Raw genomic sequence first — 26,719 nt, forward strand, 5'->3', positions numbered from 1 at the left:
GAGAAATAGTCATGATTTGGAGATGCCGGTGTTAGACTGGGGTGTACAAAGTTAAAAATCACACAACACCAGGTTATAGTCCAACAGGTTTAACTGGAAGCACACTAGCTTTCGGAGCGACGCTCCTTCATCAGGTGATTGTGGAGAGCTCGATCATAACAGAGTTTATAGCAAAAATTTACAGTGTGATGTAACTGAAATTATACATTGAAAAATTGATTGTCTGTTAAGCCTTTCATTTGTTAGAATACAGTGATAGTTTCACCTCTTTCATGTGTAAATCACAAAACTTTTTTTTAAGTTGCATTCTCGGGTTAGCTGTTAACAATGGTGATAGCTGGACAATATGTTGAAGGTGTTAGCCCCCCTGTGTTCTCTGTCTATGACCTGATGTTTAGATTGATTCTGGGAAACAGCTTCACATCTAAAACTGCCTCAATTCCCTTCTCTCCCTCACTCTCCTTCTCTCTCAACCCCCTCCCTATTGTCCTCCCCATCTCCCCATTCCCATTTCTCCCACTCTCCCCACTTCGCTCCCTCCCTCCCCTTTCTCTCTCCCCTTCTACTCCTCTCTCCCCTCCAGTTCCTATTTCTCCCTCCGTCACCCCTCCCCAACCCTCCTTTCTCTCTCCACACCTCCCTGTCTCTCTTCCCCACCCTCTCCCCTTCCCTCCCTCTCTCTACCTCCTCCAATCTTCCAAACTCTCCCCCATCCTCACCTTCTCCCTTCCTGTCTCTCCTTCCCTCACTCTCTCCTTCCCTTCCCCTCTCTCCTTCCTTCCTTCCCTCCTTCTCACCTCCCACCTCTCTCCCCCTCCCTCTCTTTCCCTTTTCACCCCACCCTCTCTCTCTCCTCCCTCCTTTCCTCTCCTCCCTCTCCCCCCGCTTTCCTCCCTCCCCCTCCCACTTTTCTCCCTCCCTCTCCCCCTGCTTTCCTCCCTCCCTCTCCTTCCCCACTTTCCTCCCTCCCTCTTTCCTCCACTTTCCTCCCTCCCTCTTTCCTCCACTTTCCTCCCTCCCTCTCCCCCCCACTTTTCTCCCTTTCCTCCCTCTCCTCGCACCACTTTCCTACCTCCCTCTCCCCCCCCCCCCCCCGCTTTCCTCCTCCCTCCCCTCATGGTCCTCCCGCCCTCCCCCCCACTTTCCTCCCCCTCCCTCGCTCTCCCCCCACTTTCCTCCCTCTCCCCCACTTTCCTCCCTCTCCCTCCACATTCCTCCCTCTCCCCCCACTTTCCTCCCTTCCTCCACCCCTACTTTCCTCCCTCCCTCTCCCCCACTTTCCTCCCTCCCTCTCCCCCACTTTCCTCCCTCCCTCTCCCCCACTTTCCTCCCTCCCTCCCCCGCTTTCTTCTCTCTCCCCCACCACTTTCCTCCCTCCCCGCTTTCCTCTCTCCCTCTCCCCCCTCGCTTTCCTCCCTCTCTCTCTACCCCTTCCTTCCTCGCTTTCCTCCCTCCCTCTCCATCCACCCCTCTGTCCTTCCTCCCTCCTTCTCAATCCCCCCACCCTCTCTCCTCCCTTCCTTCCTTCTCTACGTCTCTGCCCCTTTCCTTCCTTCTCTCTCTCTCCCTCCGTCTCTCACTTTCTCACTCACTGGGATGCAGAAGCGGCTCCTCTTCTTGCTTGGTTCTGAAAAAAGGCGGCACTGAGCATGTTCGGCTCGTGCTGGGCTCCACTCCCGCCTGTGGAGCGAACCTTGGGAACAAGAATGAGCAACAGAAGCAGGAATTGGCTGCAGATGCAGCGCCCAAGTCTGGCAGAGAAGACACAGGTCAACTTTTCAGGTCCCCTGACTCTTTCGGGGGAAAAACACACACACACACACACAAAATCAGCATCTCGCAGATCTGCACAGGAGATTGACTCGCAGTGATAGTGGGAACGGGGAATTTCAGATACAGGGCAGGATTAGAGAAACAGAAATTGCAGCAGAGATGAAAAGATGACCCACCGGAACTGCTGTGTTCAGAATTTTGACAGGCTTTTGAAGGATGTATCATTTCTATAATTAAATAGGCTCTTCAACAAGTCCACACCGACCCTCCAAAGAGCAACCCACCCATTCACATTCCCCTACATTTACCCCCTAACATTATAGCATGGCCAATTCACCTAATCTGCATATTTTTGTGACTGTGGGAGGAAACCAGAGCAAACCCACACAGACACAGGGAGAACATGCAAACTCCACACAGACAGTTGCCCTGTGCCGCAGGCATTGAACCTGGGGTCCCTGGTGCTGTGAGGCAGCAGTGCTAACCACTGAGCCACCATGTCACTCCAGATTTTATAAATAGAATACAATTTCTATATTCTGTTAATAAAATCAGGAGCGGTATAGGCAAGGTGAACGGCAGGTGTCTTTTCCCTTGGGTGGGGGATTTCAAGCCTAGAGAGCATATTTTTTAAGGTGAAAGGAGCAAGATTTTGGTAAAGACATGGGGCATTCTGATTTGCACAGTGGGTGGTTAGTGTGTGGAGTGGATTTCTAGAGGAAGCGGTGGATGCCTGTTTCCACACTGTAGGGATTCTACAATCAGAGTTATAATGTTTGCAAGACATTTGGGTAAGTACATGAATCAGAAATATTTGGAGGAATATTGATTTGGGTTGACCTGTCATTGTCACTATACCTAAGTACAGTGAGAAGTTTTGTTTTGTGTGCAGTACAGGCAGATCATAACATACAAAGATCATAGTGTGAGTGAACACAGTGAAGAATACAAATACGGGCCAAACTCAGGCAGGTGGGCTAGTTAAGTTTGGGAGTATAGCCAGCGCGAACTGATTTCTCTCAATGCTGTGTTTCCATGCTGGATGACTCTAGTTGGTATGTCAGTAACTAGTGGGGGTAGAAGGTTCACGATTTCCCTTTCGTCAGCAAAAGTGAGATGAGGAGAAACCTCTTTCCTGAGAGTGTTGTTAGGATTTTCGGTGCGTTGCTTGGGAGAGCGGGGTGTTGGTGAGTTCCATTGAAGTGTTTCAAAAGAGCTGGATATACATTTGAAAATGCCAAATTCAAGAGGGTTACAGAGACAGGGCTGGAGAGTGGGAGGAACTGGGTAGCTCTTTCGTGAGCCAGTGCAGACACGATGAGCTGATGGCCTCCTGTCCTGTAAAATTTCACAGATCCTCACCTTTCCAACTTGGGGGTCCCTGCAGCCTTCAGAACTCAAGACTGAGTTCACTAACTTTACATCACAAACACCTCCTTTCACCTTTTATCTACATCCCAGGCCCAATCAAAGGCATGGACTTCTCCCAGCCTGTTTTTACTTTCTTATGGTTTCCCCTGTCATTGGCTTTTCTGTCTCCTCAGCATCCTATCATCCATCCTGTTGCCTGTCGATCTGTCTCTGTCTCACTCAATCCGTACTCCCTTTCTGCCCACTTCCTCACTTCTCCACAACACCCCTCCCCATCTGTGGCATGTATCCCACCTTTTCCGAGCTACCATCAGTTGTGAAGAAGGGTCATTGTTATCGAAGCATGTCTGTTGCCTTTTGCTGCACAGGTGCTGCTAGGCCTGCTGAGTTTCTCCTGCAATTTGTGTTTGAGGGTCTTCATGCTCCAAGGGGAATGCTGGGTAATAGTTGCACCACTGGGGCATCAAACAGAGTCAGAGAGATCCACAACACCAAAAAAGGCCATTCAGCCCACTGAGTCAAAAACCAGCACCTAATTATTCTCAGCCCATTCTTCCAACATTTGTCCCACAGCCTTTGGGTTCTAAGTCCCTCTTAAATGTTATGAGGGTTCCTGCCTCTCCCACTCTTTCAGATTCCCACCATGGCCTCAGTGAAAAACAAACTACATCACCCATCCGCCCCACCCCACCTGTAAGTCCTCCCCTCTTTCCTTGATACTCAATTGAGATAAATGAATGGGGAAGCACACAGGTTAGCACGGCTGCCTCTCAGTGCCAGGAACCCAGGTTTGATTCCCATCTCAGGCGACTGTTTGTGTGGAGTTAGCACGCTCTCCCCCTATCCGCACGGGTTCCCTACGGTTTCCTCCCACAGTCTAAAGATGTGCAGGTTAGGTGGATTGGCTATGCTAAATTGCCCCGTAGTGGCCAGGGATATGCAGGCCAGGCCAGGGGGATTACTCATGGGAAATGCAGGGTTACAGGGTTAGGATAGGAGGGGGGGGTGGGTTTGGGTTGGATGTTCTTTGGAGGGGTGATGTGGACTGGGTGGGCTGCGTGCCTTGCTTCCACACTAGTGATACTATGAATTTTAAAAGTACACTTGGATCCTAATGAAGTTAGGATCCACAATGATTCAGGTCTTAAAAGTGAATGCAACCACTAGTCTTCCATGGAAATATGCTGAGCATTTAAAGATTTCCCATTGGTGTGTCTCTCTCCCTCTCTCCACCCCTGTAAGTGCTGACTCTGATTGTGTTCAATTGCACATTAGCCGTTCCTTCTCTCGTACATTCTGTAATGAATATCCGTTGTCGTACAGATCCATACAGGACAGATCAGAAAACCTTCAGGCCGTCACGCCTGGACTCGCTCTTTGGAAGTCTATCCAATTAATTCCCACAGCCCTGCTAGCACTGTCAGAGGAATGTATATGGTCATAAGCATGGAAACAGACTCTTCTGTGCAACCAGTCCACGCCCCCAAAATTAATTTTTTAAAAATTCATTCATGGGATCTGAGTGTCACTAGCTTGGCACGTGTTTATTGCTCATCCCTAAGTGCCCAGAGGGCAGTTAAGAGTCAACCGCATTGCGGTGGGTTTGAAGCCACATGTCGGCCAGACCAGGTAAGGATGGCAGTTTCCTTCCCGAAAGGACATGAGTGAACAAAATAGGTATTCCCAACAATGGTTTTGTGACGGTCATCGGACACTTAATTCCAAATTTTTATTGAATTCAACTTGCACCATCTGCCGTGGAGGTATTTGAACCCAGGGCCCCAGAACATTACCAGGGGCCTCTGGATTAACAGTCTAGTGATAACACCACTCGGCCATTGCCTGCCCCTGTCAGGAGATTTATTCTGGCAGATTTAAATGTAACGTGAAGTTGAAAAAGCAGAGTACAGAGGATAACTGTGGAAGTCTAAGGTGCGGAGGGATTTAGGTATTCTAGAATGAGTCACAAAAAGTTAATGTGCAGGTACAGCATGGAATTGGGAAGGCTAATGGAATGCTATCTTTTGTGACAACGGAAATTGCATGTAGAAGTAAGAATGTTATGCTTCAGTAATGGCAGTAAAGTAGGACGCTCCATCCAGCGCTCCCCCACTCTGCTTGTTCATTTCCTTCATTTATCCCCCTTGTCTGCCCTCCTCGCCCTTCCCTCAGCCTCGAAGACTCAGCCCTGGCCTTTCACTCCCAACCTCTAAAGGACAGGCAGCATAAATAACAGCCAGCAGTTGGACCACATGGAGGTCCCCTGTGCAGGGCTCTTGAAGAGAGACAGTGTCTTTGTAACTTCTTGTTTCCTCTGACCTATGATGGTGCTGCAATGATTTCTCTATTCTGTAACTAAGGATTGTACCTAGGTCCTCTGTACCGAAGGTGGTGCTGTGTGTTGGTGACACTATTACACCGTAACTAATCTTGGAATGGAAGATGGCACTGGAAGAGGCGACTTCAACTTTGCACTGCACTCACGTGAGTTTGTGACAATAAAACTGATACAATTCAATACAAGAAGGGCATTCTACCTGAAAGAGGTGAATGGAAAAGGTTTCCCAGTTCTTTTCTCGGTCATGATGAACACCAGCAGTAAAATGAACTAACCAGTATACAAGCCGACTTCAAAGGTTCACTGAAACTCAAAAAGAGATGGACCGGACAGGCTTATGACCTTCACTCTCTGACATTAACACTTTGGACCAAAGTTGTTTGCCTCTGCCTTTAATTCCATGTCACAATTGTTACTTCATCACTCTCACCCTCCAGTCCTGATCACTCCCCTCTCTATCCAACAGCATATTCCTATCACTCTCATGCAAAAAGCCCCCCTGTTTCTCTGGGTGCCTTGACGTGACGGCTGTTGGCGGTCCGAGTTACACAGTACATAGCAGCACTGCTGCCCAGTAAACCATGACCTTAGTCTCAGCTCGGAGATCCTGGCCTACAAATGCCCAACTGGTTGGCCACAGTTTGGGGTCGGTGACGAATTTCCATCATCTGTATGGTTACCTTTGTTGAGAGGTGGCTCCCAAGATACGAGATATGGTCCAGCTGTTAATCGACTGGGAAGGTGGGATTTTGCTGTGGGAATGGGCTGGAAAAAGACCTGAAAACCTAACTCTAACTCTCTTTTGTTTTTTTCCAGACGATAGATGGAAGGCCCATTGTCTCTCAGGGGAACAGGCTGAGTTTCTTAGTGAAAATGCATCCAAGCAGCATCTGTATACTGCAGCTCCAGTCTATCTATACCTACGTTATATTCATCAAGTTACTGTCATGCATTACAAAAAAAAACCTCAAGGTGCTTTGCAGGAGTCCCACAAAGGGTTACTAAGGATGCTACCATCCAAGATTCCATTCCTGCCCCCCGAAGCCATGTGGAAGATCTGCCTGAGATTTAAGGCCAACAGGAGAGCTCTCCCAGCTTCTTGCTGCTAACATTTCACCTTTGAGAGACAGGACCCAGTCGGTCATTGTCACATCGCTGATCATGGAGGCGCACAGAAGACGTCCAGTAAACTGAATGTAAATTCTGTCGTGTCCCAGACCAGAAAGCGCCGCAGAGTCAAGGCGAGCAGGGGGTCAGTCGTGAATCTGACGGACAGAGGCAATAACTGCAGAATCGGAGCACTGCAGCGAGGTGTGAACCCGTCCACACACGGAGCAGGTGAACGACCACTTGCCCGTGTGCACCCGCTGGTGCCTCAGCAGCATCGAGGACTCGGCGAAGCCCTTCTCGCACAGTGAGCAGATGAAGGGCTTCTCCCCGGCGTGGGCTCGCTGGTGCCTCAGCAGGCTGGACGCCTGGGTGAACCGCTTCTCGCAGATGGGGCACTCGAACGGCCGCTCGCCGGTGTGAGCCCGCTGGTGCCTCAGCAGGTGGGAGATCTGGGTGAACCGCTCGCCGCACTCGGAGCAGGTGAACGGCCGCTCGCCGGTGTGGACCCGCTGGTGTTTCAGCAGGTCGGAGGACTGGGTGAAGCCCTTGCCGCACTCGGAGCAGGTGTACGGCCGCTCGCCGGTGTGGATGCGCTGGTGCTGCAGCAGGTGGGAGATCCGGACGAACCCATTGCCGCACACCGAGCAGGTGAACGGCCGGCTCCCGCTGTGCACTTGCTGGTGGGTCAGCAGGTTGCACGACCGGGTGAAGCCCTTGCCGCAGGCGGGGCAGGTGAATGGCCGCTCCCCGGTGTGGCTGCGGCGGTGCGCCTCCAGCTCGGAGGGGTAGCTGAACCCCTTGCCGCAGTCCCAGCACTTGCACGGCCGCGCCCTGGCCCGGTTGCACTTGTGCCTCCCCAGGTCACAGGACCGGCTGAATCCCCGGCCGCACCCGGAGCACGTGAACGGCTTCTCCGCACCGGGGAGGCTGCGTTTCCCTTCCACCTCACCGATGAAGATCAGGTCCTGCTGAATTGGGTGGCTCTCGGCCTGATGTGAGGTCAAGTCTGGGTTTCCCATCTGTGAATCCTCTCCCTGGGAAAGACATAAAAAACAAGTTCATCTTGATCATTCATGTAATAAAAGCGCCGGTGAAATTCAGAGTTTCTGCCTCTCCGTTCCTGTTCACTCGGATGAAATCAATCTCTCTCATGATATCTCTGTCTTGTTAAATGACAACGAGAGAGAGAGAGAGTGTTCCTTTCAATATACAGGCTCTGCACATCGAGTCATACAGCACGGAAACAGATCCTTCGGGCCAACTTATCCACGCTGACCAGATATTAGAGTCATAGAGACGTACAGCACAGAAACAAACCCTTCAGTCCAACTCGACCAGGTATCCTAATGTGAGAAACAAAGCTCACTCACTGCAATAATTTCAGTCCGAGACAAGATCTGAATCAGTAGTGCCCTTGTATCAGAAATTATAATTGAGAATTGCAGAAGTCACATTAATTTACCATATCCCACACTAACCTAATCTAATCCCATTTGCCAGCACTTGGCCCATATCCCTCTCAACCCCTTCCTATTCATATGCCCATCCAGATGCCTTTTAAATGCTGTGATTGTACCAGCCTCCACCACTTCCATATGCACACGTCGTGCGATGTCCCGGGAGAGGCAGTGAGTGAGAGGTTGGATTGCTGACAGCAAGTGAATTTCACAAACTGTGGGAGGACTGCGGAAGAGAATCTAACCAGGGCTAACACCTGTCATAAGAACAAAAAGAATTCCGGAGGCTGTAATTCAGAAATTACCGGTAAGGCTCAGACTTAATAGAAACTTACAAGATAATACATGGCTTGGAAAGGGTGGACGCGAGGAAACTTTTTCCGTTAGGCGAGGAGACACAGCCTTAAATTTAGAGAGGGTCAATTCAGAACAGAAATGCGGAGACATTTCTTCAGCCAGAGAGAGGTGGGCCTGTGGAATTCATTGCCACGGAGTGCAGTGGAGGCAGGGACGCTAAAGGTCTTCAAGGCAGAGATTGATAGATTCTTGATGTCTCGAGGAATTAAGGGCTACGGGGAGAATGCGGGTAAGTGGAATTGAAATGCCCATCAGCCATGATTGAATGGCGGAGTGGACTCGATGGGCCGAATGGCCTTACTTCCACTCTTATGTCTTATGGTCTTATTAACTCTGATTTCTCTCCACGAATGCTGCCGAACGTATGTAATGTTTGACTTTTCAATTTATTTATTTTCTAACATTTTACAACCTATTTCTTTGGTTTTCTATATCTGTACCATAGACTTTGCACTCAGGTACCTTTGTAACTAAGATGGCACTGAGAATGGCGACTTGTACACTTTCATTGTACTCTTGTACCCTGTACTTGAGTACACGTGACAATAAACCTAAATCAAATCAAATCTTTAGCAACCTCTTGACTTCTAGTTTCCCATCTCCTTTCAATCCCAAATTCAGTTCTCCAGAATTTCTCGCCCTTGGCTAATTGAAAGGTCTCAGTGTTTTGGACCAGACCAGACCCACTCAAAATACTTCAAAAAGGTAGCCTCTACTCTAATTTTCTCTTACTTCAAAGGCAAATATATGAACTGCTGTGTTCCGGATGTGATTTGACTGGTCAAACATTAAGCAAAACACAATTTATTTCAACATTATAGTTAAAATATAAACATAATAAAGCTTAGAACAACTTAACTCTATTGGAAAACTTAACACAATAATAGACACAGTAACTATTACTAAATAACTATTCTAATGTAGCAACATCCCCTAAACACACCACTTTGGCAAAAAGGAAACTTCAGACACACAGATTCTCACACGCAGTACTCCAGTCCAGAAGGGAAAATCATCAAGAGCAAATTCAGAGCGCGGAGCGTCCAGGAGACATTTACTAAAGCGTCCAACTCTGTTGAGGTCCCAACAGCTTCTGGTGTTACTGAAAAATCAAAATCCAGAAACCCTGAGTTGTGAGATTGGCCACACCTATTCAGGCTGTTGAACAAAGCCTCCCAAGCTGTTTTCTCAACCGGTACACTGCTCAGCGCCTCTGTTTTACAACCTCTGACCACAAAAAAAATCCAGGAAAAGATATTGCCACAATCAGTACTATGCCTTTTTTTTCTTGTAAGCTCTCTCAATGTAAATTTGCAGCATTTTAAACAATATTGTGCATCTTGCTAACAGAATCATCACCTCTTTAATATTTACAACTCTTGACCAATGGGGCACCTGTTACCAGCTTGTATAACAAGTCTGGTGGTCAGACCACCTCCCTGGGGCCATTCAGTTTGGAGTCCATTCTAAGAACTATCGATCGATTGTTGTATCTAAGCAGGGGATGCTCTGAACATAACGTGACTTGTTTCTTAAAACCTCTCACTGTATCTCCTTGTGGTGCACTGGTAGCATCTCTACCCCGGATACTTGTGTTCAAGTCCCACTTGCTCTAGAATGTGTGTAATAACATCTCTGAATAGGTTGATTATGAAAATGCATTAACTTCTTTTAAAGACACATACAATTGAAAGTTGTTCACAGAGTAAACTTAAAGATCCACTGGTTAATCCTGACACATTAACTGCACAGAAATTGGACAGATTGGAGCTGCATTCTCTAGAGTATGAAAAGAATGAAAAGTGAGCGCTTTGTTGCTTACAATAACCTTAAAGAGCTCAATTGGGTAGGTGTAGGATGTTTCCCTTGGCTGGCAGATCTGGAACCAAGGGACAGAGTCTCAGAATAAAGCAGGGGGTGCTGGGCAAAGCATTTAGGACTGAGACGAAGAGAACTTCTTCACCCAGAGGCTGGCGAATATTTGGTATCCTCTAGCTAACAACAGATCAATTAGTTTCCAGACATTAAAGATCAAGGGATAGGGGGACAGTGCAGGAAAACGTGTGTCAAGGCTGAAGAGCCATCATGGTCTTGTTGAATGGTAGTGCAAATCTGAGGGACTGAATGTGCTGTTTCTGCTGCTAATTCTTACGTTCTGTGCTTGGATAGGTAACGGGGGGTGTCACTGTGGGTTGAGATGGTGGCATAGTGGTACTAGCTGTGGAGTAGTAATCCGACGGCCCAGGCTAATGCTCTGGGGACGCAGGTTCGAATCCTGCACTTTAAATTCAGTTAATAAGTGCGGAGCCCATCTGGATTCACTAAGGCCCTTTTCCAAATTTAGCCGATATATGACTCTACTCTTTCAAATGAAAGATGTAAACAGAAAAACCCAAGAGCCACCTCCCCCCTTCAGCCCTGTCTCCGTCAGACACTCTCGGGACAGCACTGTGAAATACAGTGCAAAGTCCACTCTCTTCTTTCAAAACAGAAACTAAAGCTTCCTTGACTTTGTTAAAATGAAAATTAAGGCCCTTTTACACTAGGAAGAAACAAAAATAAATAAACAATCAACAATAAATGGTTCTCCCTTGACGTTATTCCCACCCAGCACTTTTGGACAAGGAGCTGATAGGTGCTAAACTAAAAATAAACACAAAATCAATGGAAACAAACAAGTAAATAATAAATTATCTCTGCTTTGTCTCCATCGAACGCTCGCAGGACAGGGACAACAATAGTTTAAAATCCAGAGGAAATTCCCCAGTTCATTTCAACTAAAAATAAGACTCCTCTCACACCAGTCCCATCAAGCACTGACCCCCCCCCTCCCCCCCCAATCTGGGACAGGGACAGTATGGGTCAAAAATAAAAAAACCCTTTGTCTCTTCAAGGGATTCAAAATCAGAACAAAGGGAAAATAAAACAGCCCTCTTCCCAGAGCACCAAAACTGAAAACAAACACAAACTCAAAAGCCAAAACGGAAACCTATACTGCAGAAAGAGTTAACCATATCAAAATATCATTATCCAGGCCGACAAAGCACCTCAGCCCTCTCAGCTACCGGCGGTCTCAAAACGCCTCGAAAGTCCTGGTGACCACTATGTGCTTCCTCTCCTGGGACAGCCGGGCACGGACGGAGCCGCGAAAGAGAGGCAGACCATCAGGAGCAACGAGGCCTTCTTTAAACCAGTGCGTGGACCTGGAAACAGCCATCTTGGCCAGGTCCAGGAGCAAAGCTACAAAAAGTCCCACAGACGTTGTCTGCTCCTTCCCTCATTGGGTGCCAGGAGTGTGGGACACGTGAGTCTCCCTTAATTGCACTCTGAAATGGCCCAGCGAGTCAAACATCACTAGTGACACCCCAGTCCACAATATTAAAAAAATGCAATTGTCAAAGATTAATCAGCGCTTTGTAATTGGAGATGTCGATGAACGGAACCTTTCAGACAATGAATTGCAGGGCTGCTGGCAGAGATCAATTCAGGAGTGAAGTCAGTGTTCGCAATCTTGTCGTAAACTAGGGTGAGACCTCCTGAATTGTGGTCTACGATCACAGACAGGAGCTGCTGAAGGCACACTGCGACCCCCGGATCACAATCTTTTCACAGGACATGGGTATCCCCACTGACCAGATTCGTCGGCCGTTTCAGAGATCAACCGCATCACTGATGATCCAGAGCCACATATGCACCAGAATATCTGAGAACTGCAGATTTCCTTCCCAAAAAATGAATTTCTACAACAACCTATCGGGATTTCATGGCTGAGATTAGCCTTCAATTCCAGTTTTGTTATTTTAATGTATTGAATTTGAGCTCGTGTCCACACAGTTGAGCCTAGTCTCTGAATTTCTAGCCCACTGATATTACCATCTCCTCTGGATGATATTAAACTCTGGACCAGTTACAGGAATTATCAACATCCAGGCAGGAATGAGGAACTGCTAGAACGAACTTGGACTATTCCCATATCTGATTTAACAGTGACAAAAACAATGAAACCAAACCACTGCCATCTCCTGCTCCTGTTGCCTTGACATTACGTTAAATGAGCTAATGAATCCTTTCCCCCACACACAGACGCTGAACAGCCTCTCCCCAGTGTGGATTCACTGGTGTAAAGTGAGCCACCTCATGGCTTGGACCCAGTCCTGCCGTGAGAGAACCTGGTCAGTCTTAGCTGAATATGAACGTGTAAATGGTGCTGTATGCAATGCAGCACGATTCAATACACATCACAGAAACAGACCCTTCCACCCAACAAGTCTGCGCCAAATCTTAACCCTTACTTAGACCTGCTACCTGTTGCGCAGCTTCTATCCCTCTGATCGCCTTCCATTCATGCGTCTATCGAGATACACCTTAAACCTCGCTGATATGCCTGTTTCCACCATCTCCACTAGCGACCTGATGAAGGTGCAGTGCTCCAAAAGCTTGTAGTTTCAAATAAAACCTGTTGGACTAGAATTTGGTGTTGTGTGATTTTTTTTCAACTTTGACCACCTCCTCCACTGGCAGTGTGTTCCTGGCACCCAGCCTCTGTGAGAAAATGTTTCCCCCTCTCACCTTGAACCTGTGCCCAAGCTGACCTGTCCACCCGAGGAAAAAGCCTCTGGCTATCCACCCCATTTATGCCTTGCTTGATTTTGTTGACCTCCACCAGGTTATGTCTGTCTTCCCAATGGTATGTTCAGGTTGTGCCCACCAGAACCACCTGTGATACCATGGGTAGATACGTTGCCTCAAATCCTTCTTAGCAGTGGACTGAGTTTCTGATAGCAGTTGGGGAAGGATGCCCACACAAAGTCAGTCTTAATGAGGAGAGTAGGTTTATTACATAGTACTTAATGGCTAGTTACATGACAGCTGAGAAACATGACAATCATTTATGAGACTTTAGGATGTATGCAAAAGCGAGTACACATTACTGCGATTGAAATATTCTGCTTAGAAACAATTAACAAGCCAAACAACTCACTGGTGAGCTCTTCCCAGGAAGAGCTGGTAGGTGGAGCTTACTAAATGCTGTCAGATAACATTTTCTGGCACCAATTGCATTTTACAACATCTCTGGTTTATTACATTATGTATATGACTATTACAAGGAAGTAAAATTGCTTTATCACCACCCACATCCCCCCAAACCCCACTTTCCAACTGGTCAGTGACTAGGTAGGTCGCCCATTTAAGACAGAGATGAGGAGGGATTGTTTTCAGAGGGGAGTGAATTTCTGGCATTCTTTACTGCAGAGGGTAGTAGAGGCTAGGACATTAAGGCCGAGCTACTTCTAACCAGCAAGGGTTTCGACAGCTATGGGGCAAAGGCAGGAACGTCGGAGTTAAGGGTCATCAGATCAGCCACAATCTCATTGAGTGGCGAAGCAGTGGTGATGGGCTAAGCGGCCTTCTTCCGCTCCGATGATTGCGACTTGAGGATCAAACATTCAGGTGAAGGGTCACTGGTGGACTGGAAAGTTGGCAGATCTTTGAATTCCTGGATGCTTTTTTTTCTAGGGAACATACCCTGACGTTGATGTTGCCGTTGGAGGATCCTCAAGTTATATCAGAGACCAGAACTATGTCTCTGAAAGCAAGATATATGTGATCCATCCAGTCTTTTGAATAAAATAGTCATTTCGTCGGATTCAATGAGAGTGTCTGCCATTTTAGACCCCTTCCAAACAGCTGAATTGAGACCACCACAAGTTCCTGGTCCTTATGGTGTCAAGGATGTCTGCTGAACAGGTTTCGAAGATGTGTGTGCAGTTGGAATAAAATTGAATCATTGCACAAAACCCATGAAGTCTGTGGCATCAGCTGACCTCTCGGTCATAAAGTGTGATGGACACCAACGTGGTTAATCTTCAAGAATGCATATTTCCTCTTCATTCGAGTGGACATTCTTCCAACAGCTATGAAGTCTTCCTTTGTTGAGTAATATTATGTTGACCATTATTTGGTATTTTTCTTTATTTGCCCAGAGGGCAGATAAGAGTCAAGCACGTTGCTGCCAGTCTGGAGTCACGTGTAGGACAGACTAGATCAGGACGGCAGTTTCCTTCCCTAAAGGGCATGCTAGATGGGTTTTTACGATAATTAGCAATGGATTCATAGTTAATTCCAGATATTTATCGAATTCAAGTTCTACCATCTGCCGTTCTAGGGTTCGAACCCGAGTCCCCAGAACATCACCTCGGTCTCTGGATGAACAGTTCAGTGACAATACCACCAGGCCGTCATCTCCCCTGAGCTGGTTGAGCTTCTCTGGCTTACAAGAGTGAGGCATGCTCAGAAGTGAGAAGGTTTGGTTTCTGATCACGTGCATCTCTTCCACATGGCTTCGGTCCGTGTATTTTAAGACTGCGCTCAGTATTCCTTCAGCTTTGAGTCGAGTTCTGCCCTGCCATAGGGTTCTTTATCCGATGGTTGTAATTGCACTCTCTTGAGCCAAGTTTTCATTTCAAGGAAAACACTAAGACTTGCCACCCCCACCACGTCAAGTTTAGAAACACGGAAGCAGAAGTGGGCCTGCAAACCCTCATGCCTCCCCCCCCAGTATCCCTTGTTCCCTTCAGCCGAAAGAGCTAGATCTCATTTCTTCTTGAAAGCACAATGTTTTGGCCTCAACTACTTTCTGTGATAGTGAATTCCACAGGCTCACCACTCTCTGGGTGAATCAATTTCTCCTTTTAGAGTCATAGTTATACAGCATGGAAACAGACCCTTTGGTCTAACTTATCCACATGACCAGACATCTTAAGCTGATCTAGTCCCATTTGCCAGCATTTGGACCATATCCATCTAAACCCTTCCTATTTACCCTTAATCCTTAAACTATAACCCCAGGTTCTGGACTTCTCCACCATCAGGAACACCCTTCCTGCATCTATCCTGTCCGGTCCTGTTAGAATTTTATGCATTGCTATGGGATTTCCCCCCCCCCCCAACCCCCCGCCACCTTATTCATCTAAACTTCAGGGAATACAATCCTAACCGATGAAATTTGTCCTCATAAGTCCATCCTGCCATTGCAGGAACCAATTTCACCACACACCCCCCCCACAACAAGAACATCCTTCCTCAGATAAGGAAACCAAAAACTACACACAAAATTCCAGGTTTGGCCTCATTAAAGCCCTCTGTAACTGTAGCAAGACATCCTTGTTCCTTCACTCGAATCTTCTCGCTGTGAGTACCAACATACAGTTCTTCACTGCCTGCCACACTTGCATGCTTACTTTCAATGACTGGTGCACAAGGACACCCAAGTCTTGTTGAAAATCCCCATCGCAAATCACAACCATTCAAGTAATAATCTACCTTCCTATTTCTTGCTACCAAAGTCGATAACCTCATATTTATCCACATAATCCTGAATTTGCCACACATTTGCCCACAATCACAAGCAACATCTCTGCATCCTGCTCACCCATCCACCCAGCTTTGTGACATTTGCACATTTTGAGATATTACATTTTATCGAAATCATGAACAAATACAGTACTATGAATAGCTGGGAGTCCTTGGACTGATCCCCTGTGGTACTCTTACTAGTCACTGCCTGCCATTCAGAAAAGGGCCCATTCATCCCTACTCTTTGTTTCATGCCCTGCTAACTAACGTTCTATCAATGCACTACCCTCCATGTGGAACTTCGTTGAGTGCCTTCTCCATGTCCAAATACACCACATCCATTAACTCTGCTAATTACATCCTCGAAGAATTCCAGTAGATTTGTCGAGCATGATTTCCCTTTTGTAAATCCATGCTGTGTCTGATTCTATCCTTAGTCCTCTAAAATCCTTGATAACAGACTCTGCAATCTTCCCCATTACCGGTGTCAGACTCACTAGCCTAAAATTCCCTGTTTTCTCTCCTCCTGCCTTTTTAAACAGTAGGGCTACATTAGATACTCTCAAAGCTGAAGGAAGGGTTCCAAAGTTGAAAGTTGGAAGATGACCACCAATGCTTCCGCTATATTTCGAGCCACTTCCCTTCAGAAACCGGACGGCGATTATCGGGCTCTAGGGATTGGATGGTCTGCATTATCCATGTCATATCTGGTTCAGATGAGTCATCTATCACCCCCAGGAAGGGTTTAGTTGTCACTTCCAAAGATGGCATCTCATCCTGTGGAGATATATGCTCCAATGAGGGGAAGTCCTGGTCTTCTGTCTTTTTTTTAACTCCCTACAGGGGCTTGCAGTAAGGTGTTCAGCACTTTGTGCTTTACTAGTACTGTGGGTGAAAGGTAGTATTTGACATTTTACATGCTCTGTGAATGTCCCACTCACATACAATAGTTGCGTTGACTCGATAAAGCTGGGTCCTGCTTCAGTTTATACAGTTTCGGTAATTCCATATCTGGAACAGTGAGTTCTAGCATCAAAGGGCTTGAAAATGTCTGACTTGGTCCTTGTGATGAACTTGGTATTTTTGTTCCCTAGGAACTTATCCAAGTCTGACAAACTTCTTCAAATGGATCGGCTCTCTGTTCTCTCGTGCTGCATGTGGATTCCACCATTACCTGGTCAGCTCTTTCCAATGTGAGATCTACTGATTGCAACAGAAATTGATCGGAAATTCCAGTGACAATTCTGTTTCAGTTTAGTTCTGGTGGTATGTATCCATAATCACAAAGTTCTTACAACCTATAATGACGATTAATCAACAGATTGTTTTCTTCTATGACATCTTGCTGTTTATGACACTTTATGCAAAGTATTTGTCGAATGCTCTTAGGTCGTTTTGAAACATTGTGTCTCTTCTTTTAAATTCTGTAGTTTTACGATACGATCTGCTATTGGACCTACCCAGTAAAGAAATGTGTTCACTTGTTCTTCTCTGGGCTTCTTCTGTCATGTGGAACTAATTTCATACCGATGCATTGTTTCGCTCACATAATCCAGTTCAATTCTGATTCTGTGGTACTTACGATCTTAAATTTGCTTGGAACTGTAAAATATTTCTCAATTGTCCCCATATTTAACTGCTGCTGCTTCTCTGATTTCAATGATTTGCTTGAAGCCTGTTGTGGGATTTTGTTTCGGTTTGCGGATGCAGTTGGTTGAGCTGTTCGGGGTTTAGAACGTTCAGCCTGTCCCGTGTTAGTTTAGCACCTTAGGTACTAACTTCCTTGTACAACAGATGGGACTCCAGTTCCTCAGAGCTTTGAATGCACTTCCCGCTGTCTGGGCTTTTGATCGGTCTCTCCACGGTGTGTATTTGCCGGTGTCTCAATAGGTGGGATGAAGTCGTGAATCCCTTCCCGCACTGGGAACAGCAGAACGGTCTCTCCCCCGTGTGAACTCGCTGGTGTCTCAGTAGGTGCGATGAAGTAGTGAATCCCTTGCCACACTGGGAGCAAGTGAACGGCCTCTCCCCGGTATGAACCCGCCGGTGTCTCAGCAGGTGGAATGAGCTGGTGAACCCCTTCCCACATTCAGTGCAGGTGAACGGCCTCTCCCCGGTGTGAATCCGCTGGTGCCTGAGCAGGGTGGAAGACTGGGTGAATCCCTTCCCGCACTCGGAGCAGGTGAACGGCCTCTCCCCGGTGTGAACCTGCTGGTGCCGGAGCAGGTGGCACGAATCAATAAAGCCCTTGCCGCACTCGGAGCAGGTGAACGGCCTCTCGCCGGTGTGGATGCGCTGGTGCACGACGAGGCTGTCGGAGTGCCGGAACCTCTTCCCGCAGTCGGCGCAGCGGAAGGGCTTCTCCTCGGTGTGAATCCGCTGGTGGATCAGCAGGCTGGACGGGAACCGGAAGCTCATCTCACAGGAGACGCAGCTGAAGGGCTTCTCCTCAGTGTGAACTCGTTGGTGCGTCAACAGGTTGGACGAATAAATGAAGCCCTTCCCGCACACCGAGCAGATGAAGGGCCTCTCCCCTGTGTGAGCGCGCTGGTGTAATTCCAGGTTGGAGGACTGAGTGAATCCCTTCCCACACACGGAGCAGGTGAAGGGTCTCTCTCCGGTGTGAGTACGTCGATGAATTTCCAGCTTCGACGGGCATGGGAACGTCTTCTCACAGTCTCCGCATTTCCACGGTTTCTCCATGATAAGAGTGTCTTTTCTTGTTTCAGGTTGTTGAAGCCTCGTCCACAGACAGGACAGAGGTGCAGTTTCCCCCTCTGTGAACAGTGGAATTTTTATTCAGGCTGTGTAACTGGTTAAGTCTCTTTCCACTGTCAGTGCACTGAAACACGATCACTTTGCTGTGTGTGTGACTCGGTGCTTTCCCAGTAACACTGACGTTTCCTACAGACAGAACAGACAAACATATTTTCCTCCATATTCAAAGGCGGGTGATATTCCGTGTTAACGATTTGAATCACTGCCAGATCTTAACGTGATGCTTACTTTAAGTTACCCTTCTGCAAATCCTCCCCTTGTATTTTCCTGTAAATGGAGACTGCAACAGTAGGAGAGAAATTCAGGGTAGACAGTGCTCACTTCTAAGGAACATTCCTTTCTCTCCTGCTTCCTAAATCTGTCATTCCCTGTCCCACAAACTCTCCTCTTCTCTCGGGCTGAAATCCAAGTATAGTGCACCAGCTCTTCCTTCAGTCCCAGTTTTGCTCCTCTCTCTCTCTCTGCTACGTTCACTTCACCCAGCACCTCAATGTCAATCAGTCAATCATTTTCTCTCCTGCTCATAGGAGCCTGGAGCCTCTCTACTGTGTCACAGCAGTGCTGCAGGTAGAGTGGGTAAGAAGGAAGCTGAGAAAGTGTATACAGTTATCAGTAGGTAGCGAAAGAGTTAACATGATTAGATTAGAATCCCTACAGTGTGGACACAGGCTCAACAGGTCCACACCGTCCCTCCAAAGAGTAACCCACCGAGGCCCATTTCCCTCTGACTAATGCACCTAACACTACGGGCAATTTAGCATGGCCAATTAACCTGACCTGCGCATCTTTGAACTGTGGGAGGAAACCGGAGCACCCGGGGGAAACCCATGCAGACACAGGAAGAATGTGCAAACTCCACGCAATCAGTTGCCCAAGACTGGAATCAAACCTGGGACCCTGGTGCTGTGAGGCAGCAGTGCTAACCACTGAGCCACAATGCAGCATGGACAATTCACCTAACCTGCACATGTTTGGACTGTGGGAGGAAACCCATGCTGACACAGGGAGAACGTGCAAACCCCACACAGACAGTAGCCCAGGTCCCTGGTGCTGTGAGGCTGCAGTGTTAACCACAGAGCTACCATGCTGCCCATTGTTTAGGGTTACTTGACAAAAGACTCAGCTGGCATGAGTTGGACCAGATAAGAACTTGCAATTAACAATGAGGCAAGGGTAGTGGGTTAACAAGGTGAAAAGCATCCATTATGTATTGCCAGTTAACATCCATTGTGTAATGCCAGAAGGCTTAATCTTTACTGTTGATGTGCATCTGATTGTAACGGTCAATATAGATGTTGCATTATTCAGATGGTGCTCTCTGTAAGTGACTATATGATTCGTTACAAATCTGCTGTTCGAGAGAAGACCAAGAACTCATGTCTCTGTGTACATGGGCAATCGTTCTGTCTCTCCAGGGCCCAGAATATCGATGAAGGAGGTAAAGCCAGACTGTCCCTGAGTGTTTGCTTCGACTGATATGGGGATCGGGAAACGGGACGACAGAGGCAAACGAAATTTTGGCATCTACTGGTAAAGAAATGGAATATAAAAGTAGGGAAGTGTTGCTGCAACCATACAAGGCATTAGTGAGACAGCACCTGGAGTATCGCGTACAATGTTAGTCAGCTTACTTGAGGAGGGATGTAGTTGTATTGGAGGCAGTTCACCAGGGTTGATTCCAGCCATGAGGGGTTTGTCTTCTGAAGAGTTTAGGCCGATACACTCTGGAATTTAGAAGGATGAGGGGAGACCTAATTGAGGCACACAGGATGCTAAGAGGGATTGACAAACTTAACGTAGCACGGACATTTCATTATGTGGGGCAATCTGGAATGAGATATCCCAGATTTAGCAGAAGGGGAGGCATTCTTAAAACAGAGTCTTACAGCACGGAAACAGACTCTTCTGTCCAACTAGTCCACGCCCCTAAACTAAACAAGTCCTACCTATGTGCGCTTGGCCCATATCCCTCCAAACATTTCTTATTCTTATCCAAATGTCTTTTAAACTCTGTAACTGTACCTGCACCCACCACTTCCACACACTCTGTGTAAAATCAGTTGCGCCTCAGGTCCTTTTCAAACCTTTCCCCTCTCAGCTTAAAAATATGCCCCCCTCGTCTTGAAATCCCTCACCGGTGGGATAAGACACCAGCCATTCACCTTATCGACACGCCTCATGATTTGAAAAACCTCTGTAAGGTCGCCACTCAGCCTCTTGCTCTCCGGTGAAAAAAAGGCCACAGCTATTCAGCCTCTGCTTAGAACTCAAACCCTCCATTCCCTGCAACATCCTGGTAATTTCTTTCTGAACCCTTTCCAATTTAACAGCATCCTTCCTACAGCGGGTAATGAGAACTGGACACAGTACTCCAGAAGAGGCCTCACTAATGTCCCAACACCTATTCTCAAAGGTCTGAGCAATGAGGGTCAGCGTGCTCAATGCCTTTATAGCCAACATGTCCACTGATGATGCAAACCTCAAAGAATGATATATCCGAACCCCTAGGTCTCTCTATTGTACAGCACTACCCAAAACCCGACATTTAACTGTATCAGTCCTGTCCTTGTGTGTACTACCAAAAGGTGAGTGAATCTGTGGAACTGACTCCCAAGGAGTGCAGTGGATGCTGGGACATTGAGTAAATTCCAGGCATGGTGGCTCAGTGGTTAGCACTGCCTCCTCACAGCGCCAGGAAGCAGGGTTCGATTCCTGCCTCTTAACCTTGCCGTAAGTCTCCAGCAGTGAGTCGAGTGGGTTCTTTCTTGATTATATGTTTTATTGAAATCTGACTAAATTTTAAAATTATAAACCATAAGAACTAAGCTAGCCTTGAGCACTGTTTTTTTGGGAGCAATAAGATGCTGCTATTTTCTGGGTCTGTAGATTGTGAAGAGGCAAAGATGGCTTTTAGTAGAGTGATATGCTCTTCTTGTCAGATGTGGGAGTTTAGGAAGAGTTTACATGTTACTGAGGATTATGTCTGCAGGAACTGTCTTTGGTTGTGAATCCTATCAGATTGAATGGATCAGTTGGAGCAACAGTTAGAGGCAATGAGGAATTTACAAGATCCAGGGGATGTGATGGATGGCAGTTATAGGAAGGGACAAAAGCCGCAGATACAATCCGATAGATGGGTTGACTCCAGGAAAGGTAGGAGAGGTAGGTAGGTAGTGCAGGAGTCTTCTGTGGCTATCTCCATTTAAAACAAGTATGCTGTTTTGAAATATTTAGGGGTGAAGGACTCTCGGGGAATATAGCATGAACAGTCAAGGTTCTGGTATTGAGACAGGCTTTAATGTAATGAGGGGTACCTCAGGTTCCAAGCAATCAATTGTGTTGGGGGACTGTCTAGTCAGAGGCACAGACAGTCGTTTCTGTGGCCAGCAGCGAAAAATCAGAATAGCATGAGGCCTCCCTGGTGCCAGGATCAAGGATGTCTCAGAGAGCGTACAGAATGTTCTCAAAGGGGAGAGGGACCAGCAGGAGGTTATTGTATACATTGGAACCAACAACATAGGAAGGGAAAAGGATGAGATTCTGACGGGAGAATGTAGAAAGTTAGGCAGGAAATTAAAAAGGAGTTCCTTGAAGATAGTAATATCTGAATTACTCACAGTGCTACGAGCTAGTGAAGGTAGGAATAGGAGGATAGAGCAAATGAATGCATGGCTGAGGAGCTGGTGCATGGGAGAAGGGTTCATATTTTTGGATCATTGGAATCTCTTCTGGGGTAGAAATGACCTGTACAAGGATGGATTGCACTTAAATTGGAAGCGACTAATATACTAAAAGGGAGATTTGCTAGAGCTGCTCGGGAGAATTTAAACTGCTAAGGTGGGTTGGGGGCCGGGGGGTGGGGGTGGGGGTGGGGGGGGTGGAGAGAGAGAACCCAGGGAGACACTGAGGAAAGAGATTAATCTGAAACTGGTATCGTTGGGAAAGGGAGCCACTCAAACACTCAGGGCAAGCAGGGACAAAGCAGAGAACAAGGTAGGACTAATAAATTAAACTGCATATACTTCAATGCAAGAGGCCTAAAAGGAAGACAAATGAACTCAGGGCATGGTTAGGAATATCAGACTGGGATATCATAGCAATTACAGAAGCATGGCTCAGGGATGGACAGGATCGGCAGCTTCATGTTCCATTTACAAATGCTATAGGAAGGATAGAAAGGGGGACAAGAGAGGAGGGAGAGTGGCGTTTTGATAAGGGATAACATTATTGCTGTAATTCGGGAGGATATTCCTGGGAGTCCATCCAGGGATGTTATTTGGGTGGAACCGAGAAATAAGAAAGTGTTGATCAACTTATTGGGATTGCATTATAGACAGCCTAATAGTCAGTGGGAAATTGGGAAACAAATTTGTAAGGAGATTTCAGTCATCTGTAAGAATAATAGGGTGGTTAGGGTAGGGGATTTTAACTTCCCAAATATAGACTGGGACTGTCATAGTGTTAAGGGTTTAGATGGAAAGGAATTTGTTCAGTGTGTACAAGAAAATTTTCTGATTCAATATGTGGATGTACAGAGGAACCTCAATTGTCTGAATACGAATGATCCGAAAACCAGATGATCCGAAGGAGATCTCGAGATCCCGATAGAAACATTACATCAAAGACGTGTTTCCAGCAGTGATCGCACCTTTTGTTTAAAGTGATTAAACAGGCAAAGTCTCCAAATGACTAACCTCATGCCCTCTCTCTTTCCACATACTTTCCCTGGAGTTCTACAGAGGGGTGTACCTAAACCCCCCTGTCTCCAGATAATCTCTCTAAAATTGTCCCGTCCAGGGCAGAGGTGGAACCTGTCAAAAGGTTGCAGTAAAATGTTGTGTGTGTGGCTGTGGCTGTGGCTGTGTGTGTGTGTGTGTGTGTGTGTGTGTGTGCGCGCGCGCTATTTGGATACTGACCCCACAAAGGCAGCTGCAGCAGCAGCAGCAGCAGTCTTGTTGTTGGTGTACAGTCCGGCTGCCCCAGAGAGGGGGCCGGGGTGGGGAGGAGCGGAAGGGCGAGTAGGGGAGCAGTTAGGGGCCGGGGCTGGAGGATAGGCGAGCAGACAGCTGTTGGCAGCTGGGGCAGGCGGGAGGTATTGGATGGGGTTTGGGGGTGGGCAGTTAGATCTCAAGGGGAACAAGCCATTTGGTTACAGAACTGGCTCGAAGATGGAAGACAGAGGGTGGTGGTGGAGGGTTGTTTTCCAGACCGGAGGCCGGTGACCAGTGGAGTGCCGCAAGGATCGGTACTGGGTCCATCACTTTTTGTCATTTATATATGATTTGGATGTGAACAGAGGAGGTATAGTTAATAAGCTTGCAGATGACACCAAAGTTGGAGGTTACCTCAGTGTACAATGGGATCTTGATCAGATGGGCCAATGGGTTGAGGAATGGGAGACTGAGTTTAATTTAGACAAATGTGAGGTGCTGTGTTATGGAAAAGCATAGCAGAGCAGGACTTATACAGTTAATGACAAGGTCCTGAGGAGTGTTGCTGAACAAAAAGACTTTGGAGTGTGGGCTCATAGCTCCTTGAAAGTAGACTCAGGGATAGATACAATAGTGAAGGCGGCTTTTGGTTTTGTTGTCCTTTATTGGTCGGAGTATTGAGTATAGGAGTTGGGAGGTCATGTTGCCTCATGGACTGAACCATTTGCAATTCTGGTCGCCTTTGGATTGGAAGGATGTTGTGAAACTTGAAAGGGCTCAGAAAAGATTTACAAGGATGTTGCCAGGGTTGGAGGGTTTGAGCGATAGGGAGAAGCTGAATAGGCTGGGGCTGTTTTCCCTGAAGCATCGGAGACTGAAGGGTGACATTATAGTAGTTTATAAAGTCATGAGGGACATGGATAGGGTAAATAGACAAAGTCTTTTCCCTGGAGTGGGGGCATCCAGAAGGACACAACATAGGTTTAGAGTGAGAAGAGAAAGATATAAAAGGGACCTCAGGGACAACATTTTCACACAGACAGTGTATGGAATGAGCTGCCAGAGGAAGTGGTGGAAGCTGGTACAATTGGATGGGTATATGAATAGGAAGGGTTTAGGGGATATGGGCCAAGTGCTGGCAAATGGGACTCGATTAGGTTTGGATATCTGTCCGGAATGGACGGATTGGACCGAAGGGTCTGTTTCCATGCTGTACATCTTTCTGCCTCTATGAGTCTGTGTGGAGTTTGCACATTCTTCCCTCCACCCCCACCCACCGACGTGTTTGTGTGGGTTTCCTCCAGGTGCTCCAGTTTCCTCCCAAGATCCAAAGACACGCACGTAAGGATGCATTGGCCATTGTGCAGGCTCGGCAAGCATTAGGTGGAGTGTGGGCAGTAGGATGCTGTTCGGAGCGTTGGGGTGGGCTCGATGGGCCAAATGGCTTGCCTCCATCCACACGGTGGGAATTCTACGAGGAGGTGGAGAGACTTTTAATCAGCAACAGGTTGGTGGGTTTATGGAAAGCGGGCGTTGAGGGTGAGATGAGTTGAGCCATGACTGTATTGAATGGTTGGGCACCACAGGAAACGGAGTCATTTATTTCCCCCTCCAACTCTATTAGGGTTCAATCCCTGCCCTTCCCTTCACTTTTTTTGATCACACAGCATTTCCCTTTGATGGGAAGGGCATTGCTTGTCACTGGCCACTTGACGAAGGGCTTTTGCCCGAAATATCGATTCGCCTGCTCCTCGGATGCTGCCTGACCTGCTGTGCTTTTCCAGCACCTACTCTGATTTAAACACAGGCCACTTGGGTGTTTGCTTTCTGGGTGGTGGTGGAAACTTTATAGAGTTATAGAGATGTACAGCATGGAAACAGACCGTTCGGTCCAACTCGTCCATGCCGACTAGGTTCAGCTGCCCGCACCTGGCCCACATCCCGCTCCATCCCTCCCACTCATACCCCCATCCAGAAGCCCCCCACAAATGCTGCAATTGTACCAGCCTCCACCACCTACCCCCCACACACGCACCACCCTCCAGGTGAAAAGGTTGCCCCTTTTAAATCGTTCTCCTCTGACCTTAAACCCTAGCCCTCTAAGTTTTGGACTCCCTCTACTGAATAAAGATTTGTAGACCTCTTGTCTTTAACTGCGTCTTACACCTGCACGCACACAACGTGGGCGCTGGGGAAAATATTATAGATTCTCCTGCTTTTATATATGTATATATACACACACACATATTTTATATATATATATAAAATATATATATATTATTTATATGTAATATATATATTATATATAAATAATGGGTATATACATTTTACATATAAAATATATTATATATATAAATAAACATATATTATATATAATACATATAAATAAGATATATTATATATATCTTATATATTATTTATATGTAATTTATATATTATATATAAATAATGGGTATATACATTTTATATATAAAATATATTATATATAAATAAACATATATTATATATAATACATATAAATAAGATATATATAAAATATATATATCTTATATATTATTTATATGCAATATATATTATATATAAATTATATATATATATATATAAAAGCAGGAGAATATAAGCACAACACAAATCTAACCAGGGTTGAATGGTGGGGCAGGCTCGAGGGGCTGAATGGTCTCCTCTCGTCGCTTGACGTCACTGCCCCAGACTGTGACGCATACGCACTCATCCCCCTCCCCCGCCCCCGCGCGCTGCAACAAAATGGCGCCGGTAACCGCCGGATCCGGTCACCGGGAATATGGAGGCGGGCAGCGGCGGGGAGGGGACGGGAGAAGACAGAAAAACAAATCCTCTCGGAAAGGCAGAGGGGAGCACCGCGGATCTAATATTCGGCGCTTGAAGCCTGCACCGGGTGTTAACGGACCCTTTCCCCCTCCTCCCCCTCCGGACCGGCCGGTTATTCGGCGCCGCTGCCACTCACCAGCCGCAGAGACACGAACAAACGACTCGCCATCGCCATCGCCCGGTCTGCGCATGCCCGGCAACACCTTCTCCGCCCCCTCACTCTCGGCGTCGCGCATGCGTACGGGCACCCGCTGCCGCGCATACAGGGCTTTCCCCGCCGCGGGGCACGACGGGTAATACGCCCGCCATTTCACGCTTCCGCCTCCATTTTTGATCATCCTTTCGTATGTCTCTCTCTCTCTGTGCTGTCAACGAGGGTAAACGCGGCTCCCTGTGTCTCA

The 26,719-nt window shown here is 47.1% G+C and overlaps 1 protein-coding gene across 1 annotated transcript; it reads right to left on the reverse strand.

Annotated features, from left to right (window-relative positions):
* Positions 1-1,530: 1,530 nt before the first annotated feature.
* On the reverse strand, positions 1,531-26,499 carry LOC132807050 (zinc finger protein 271-like). Its single transcript, XM_060821353.1, has 4 exons — positions 26,455-26,499; positions 17,542-18,666; positions 10,229-10,285; positions 1,531-7,626 (listed from the first exon to the last, which is right to left on the reverse strand). Exons 2-4 carry the CDS (start codon positions 18,463-18,465, stop codon positions 6,736-6,738), a joined length of 1,872 nt encoding a protein of 623 aa, XP_060677336.1. The 5' UTR covers positions 18,466-18,666; positions 26,455-26,499; the 3' UTR covers positions 1,531-6,735.
* Between the last annotated feature and the right edge of the window lie 220 nt (positions 26,500-26,719).

Source organism: Hemiscyllium ocellatum, assembly GCF_020745735.1.
Source record: "Hemiscyllium ocellatum isolate sHemOce1 chromosome 27 unlocalized genomic scaffold, sHemOce1.pat.X.cur. SUPER_27_unloc_1, whole genome shotgun sequence".
Taxonomy (NCBI): Eukaryota; Metazoa; Chordata; class Chondrichthyes; order Orectolobiformes; family Hemiscylliidae; genus Hemiscyllium; species Hemiscyllium ocellatum.

Excerpts from the sequence above, each read along its gene's own strand:
- LOC132807050 (XM_060821353.1), bottom strand. The coding sequence starts at position 18,465 with ATGGAGAAACCGTGGAAATGCGGAGACTGTGAGAAGACGTTCCCATGC. Across the intron at positions 10,286-17,541 it reads CCCATCTGTTGTACAAGGAA|ATCTGCCAGCCAAGGGAAAC; the intron begins GTTAGTACCTAA and ends CCTTGGTTCCAG. Across the intron at positions 7,627-10,228 it reads TTGAGCTCTTTAAGGTTATT|GGAGAGGATTCACAGATGGG; the intron begins GTAAGCAACAAA and ends TGTCTTTCCCAG.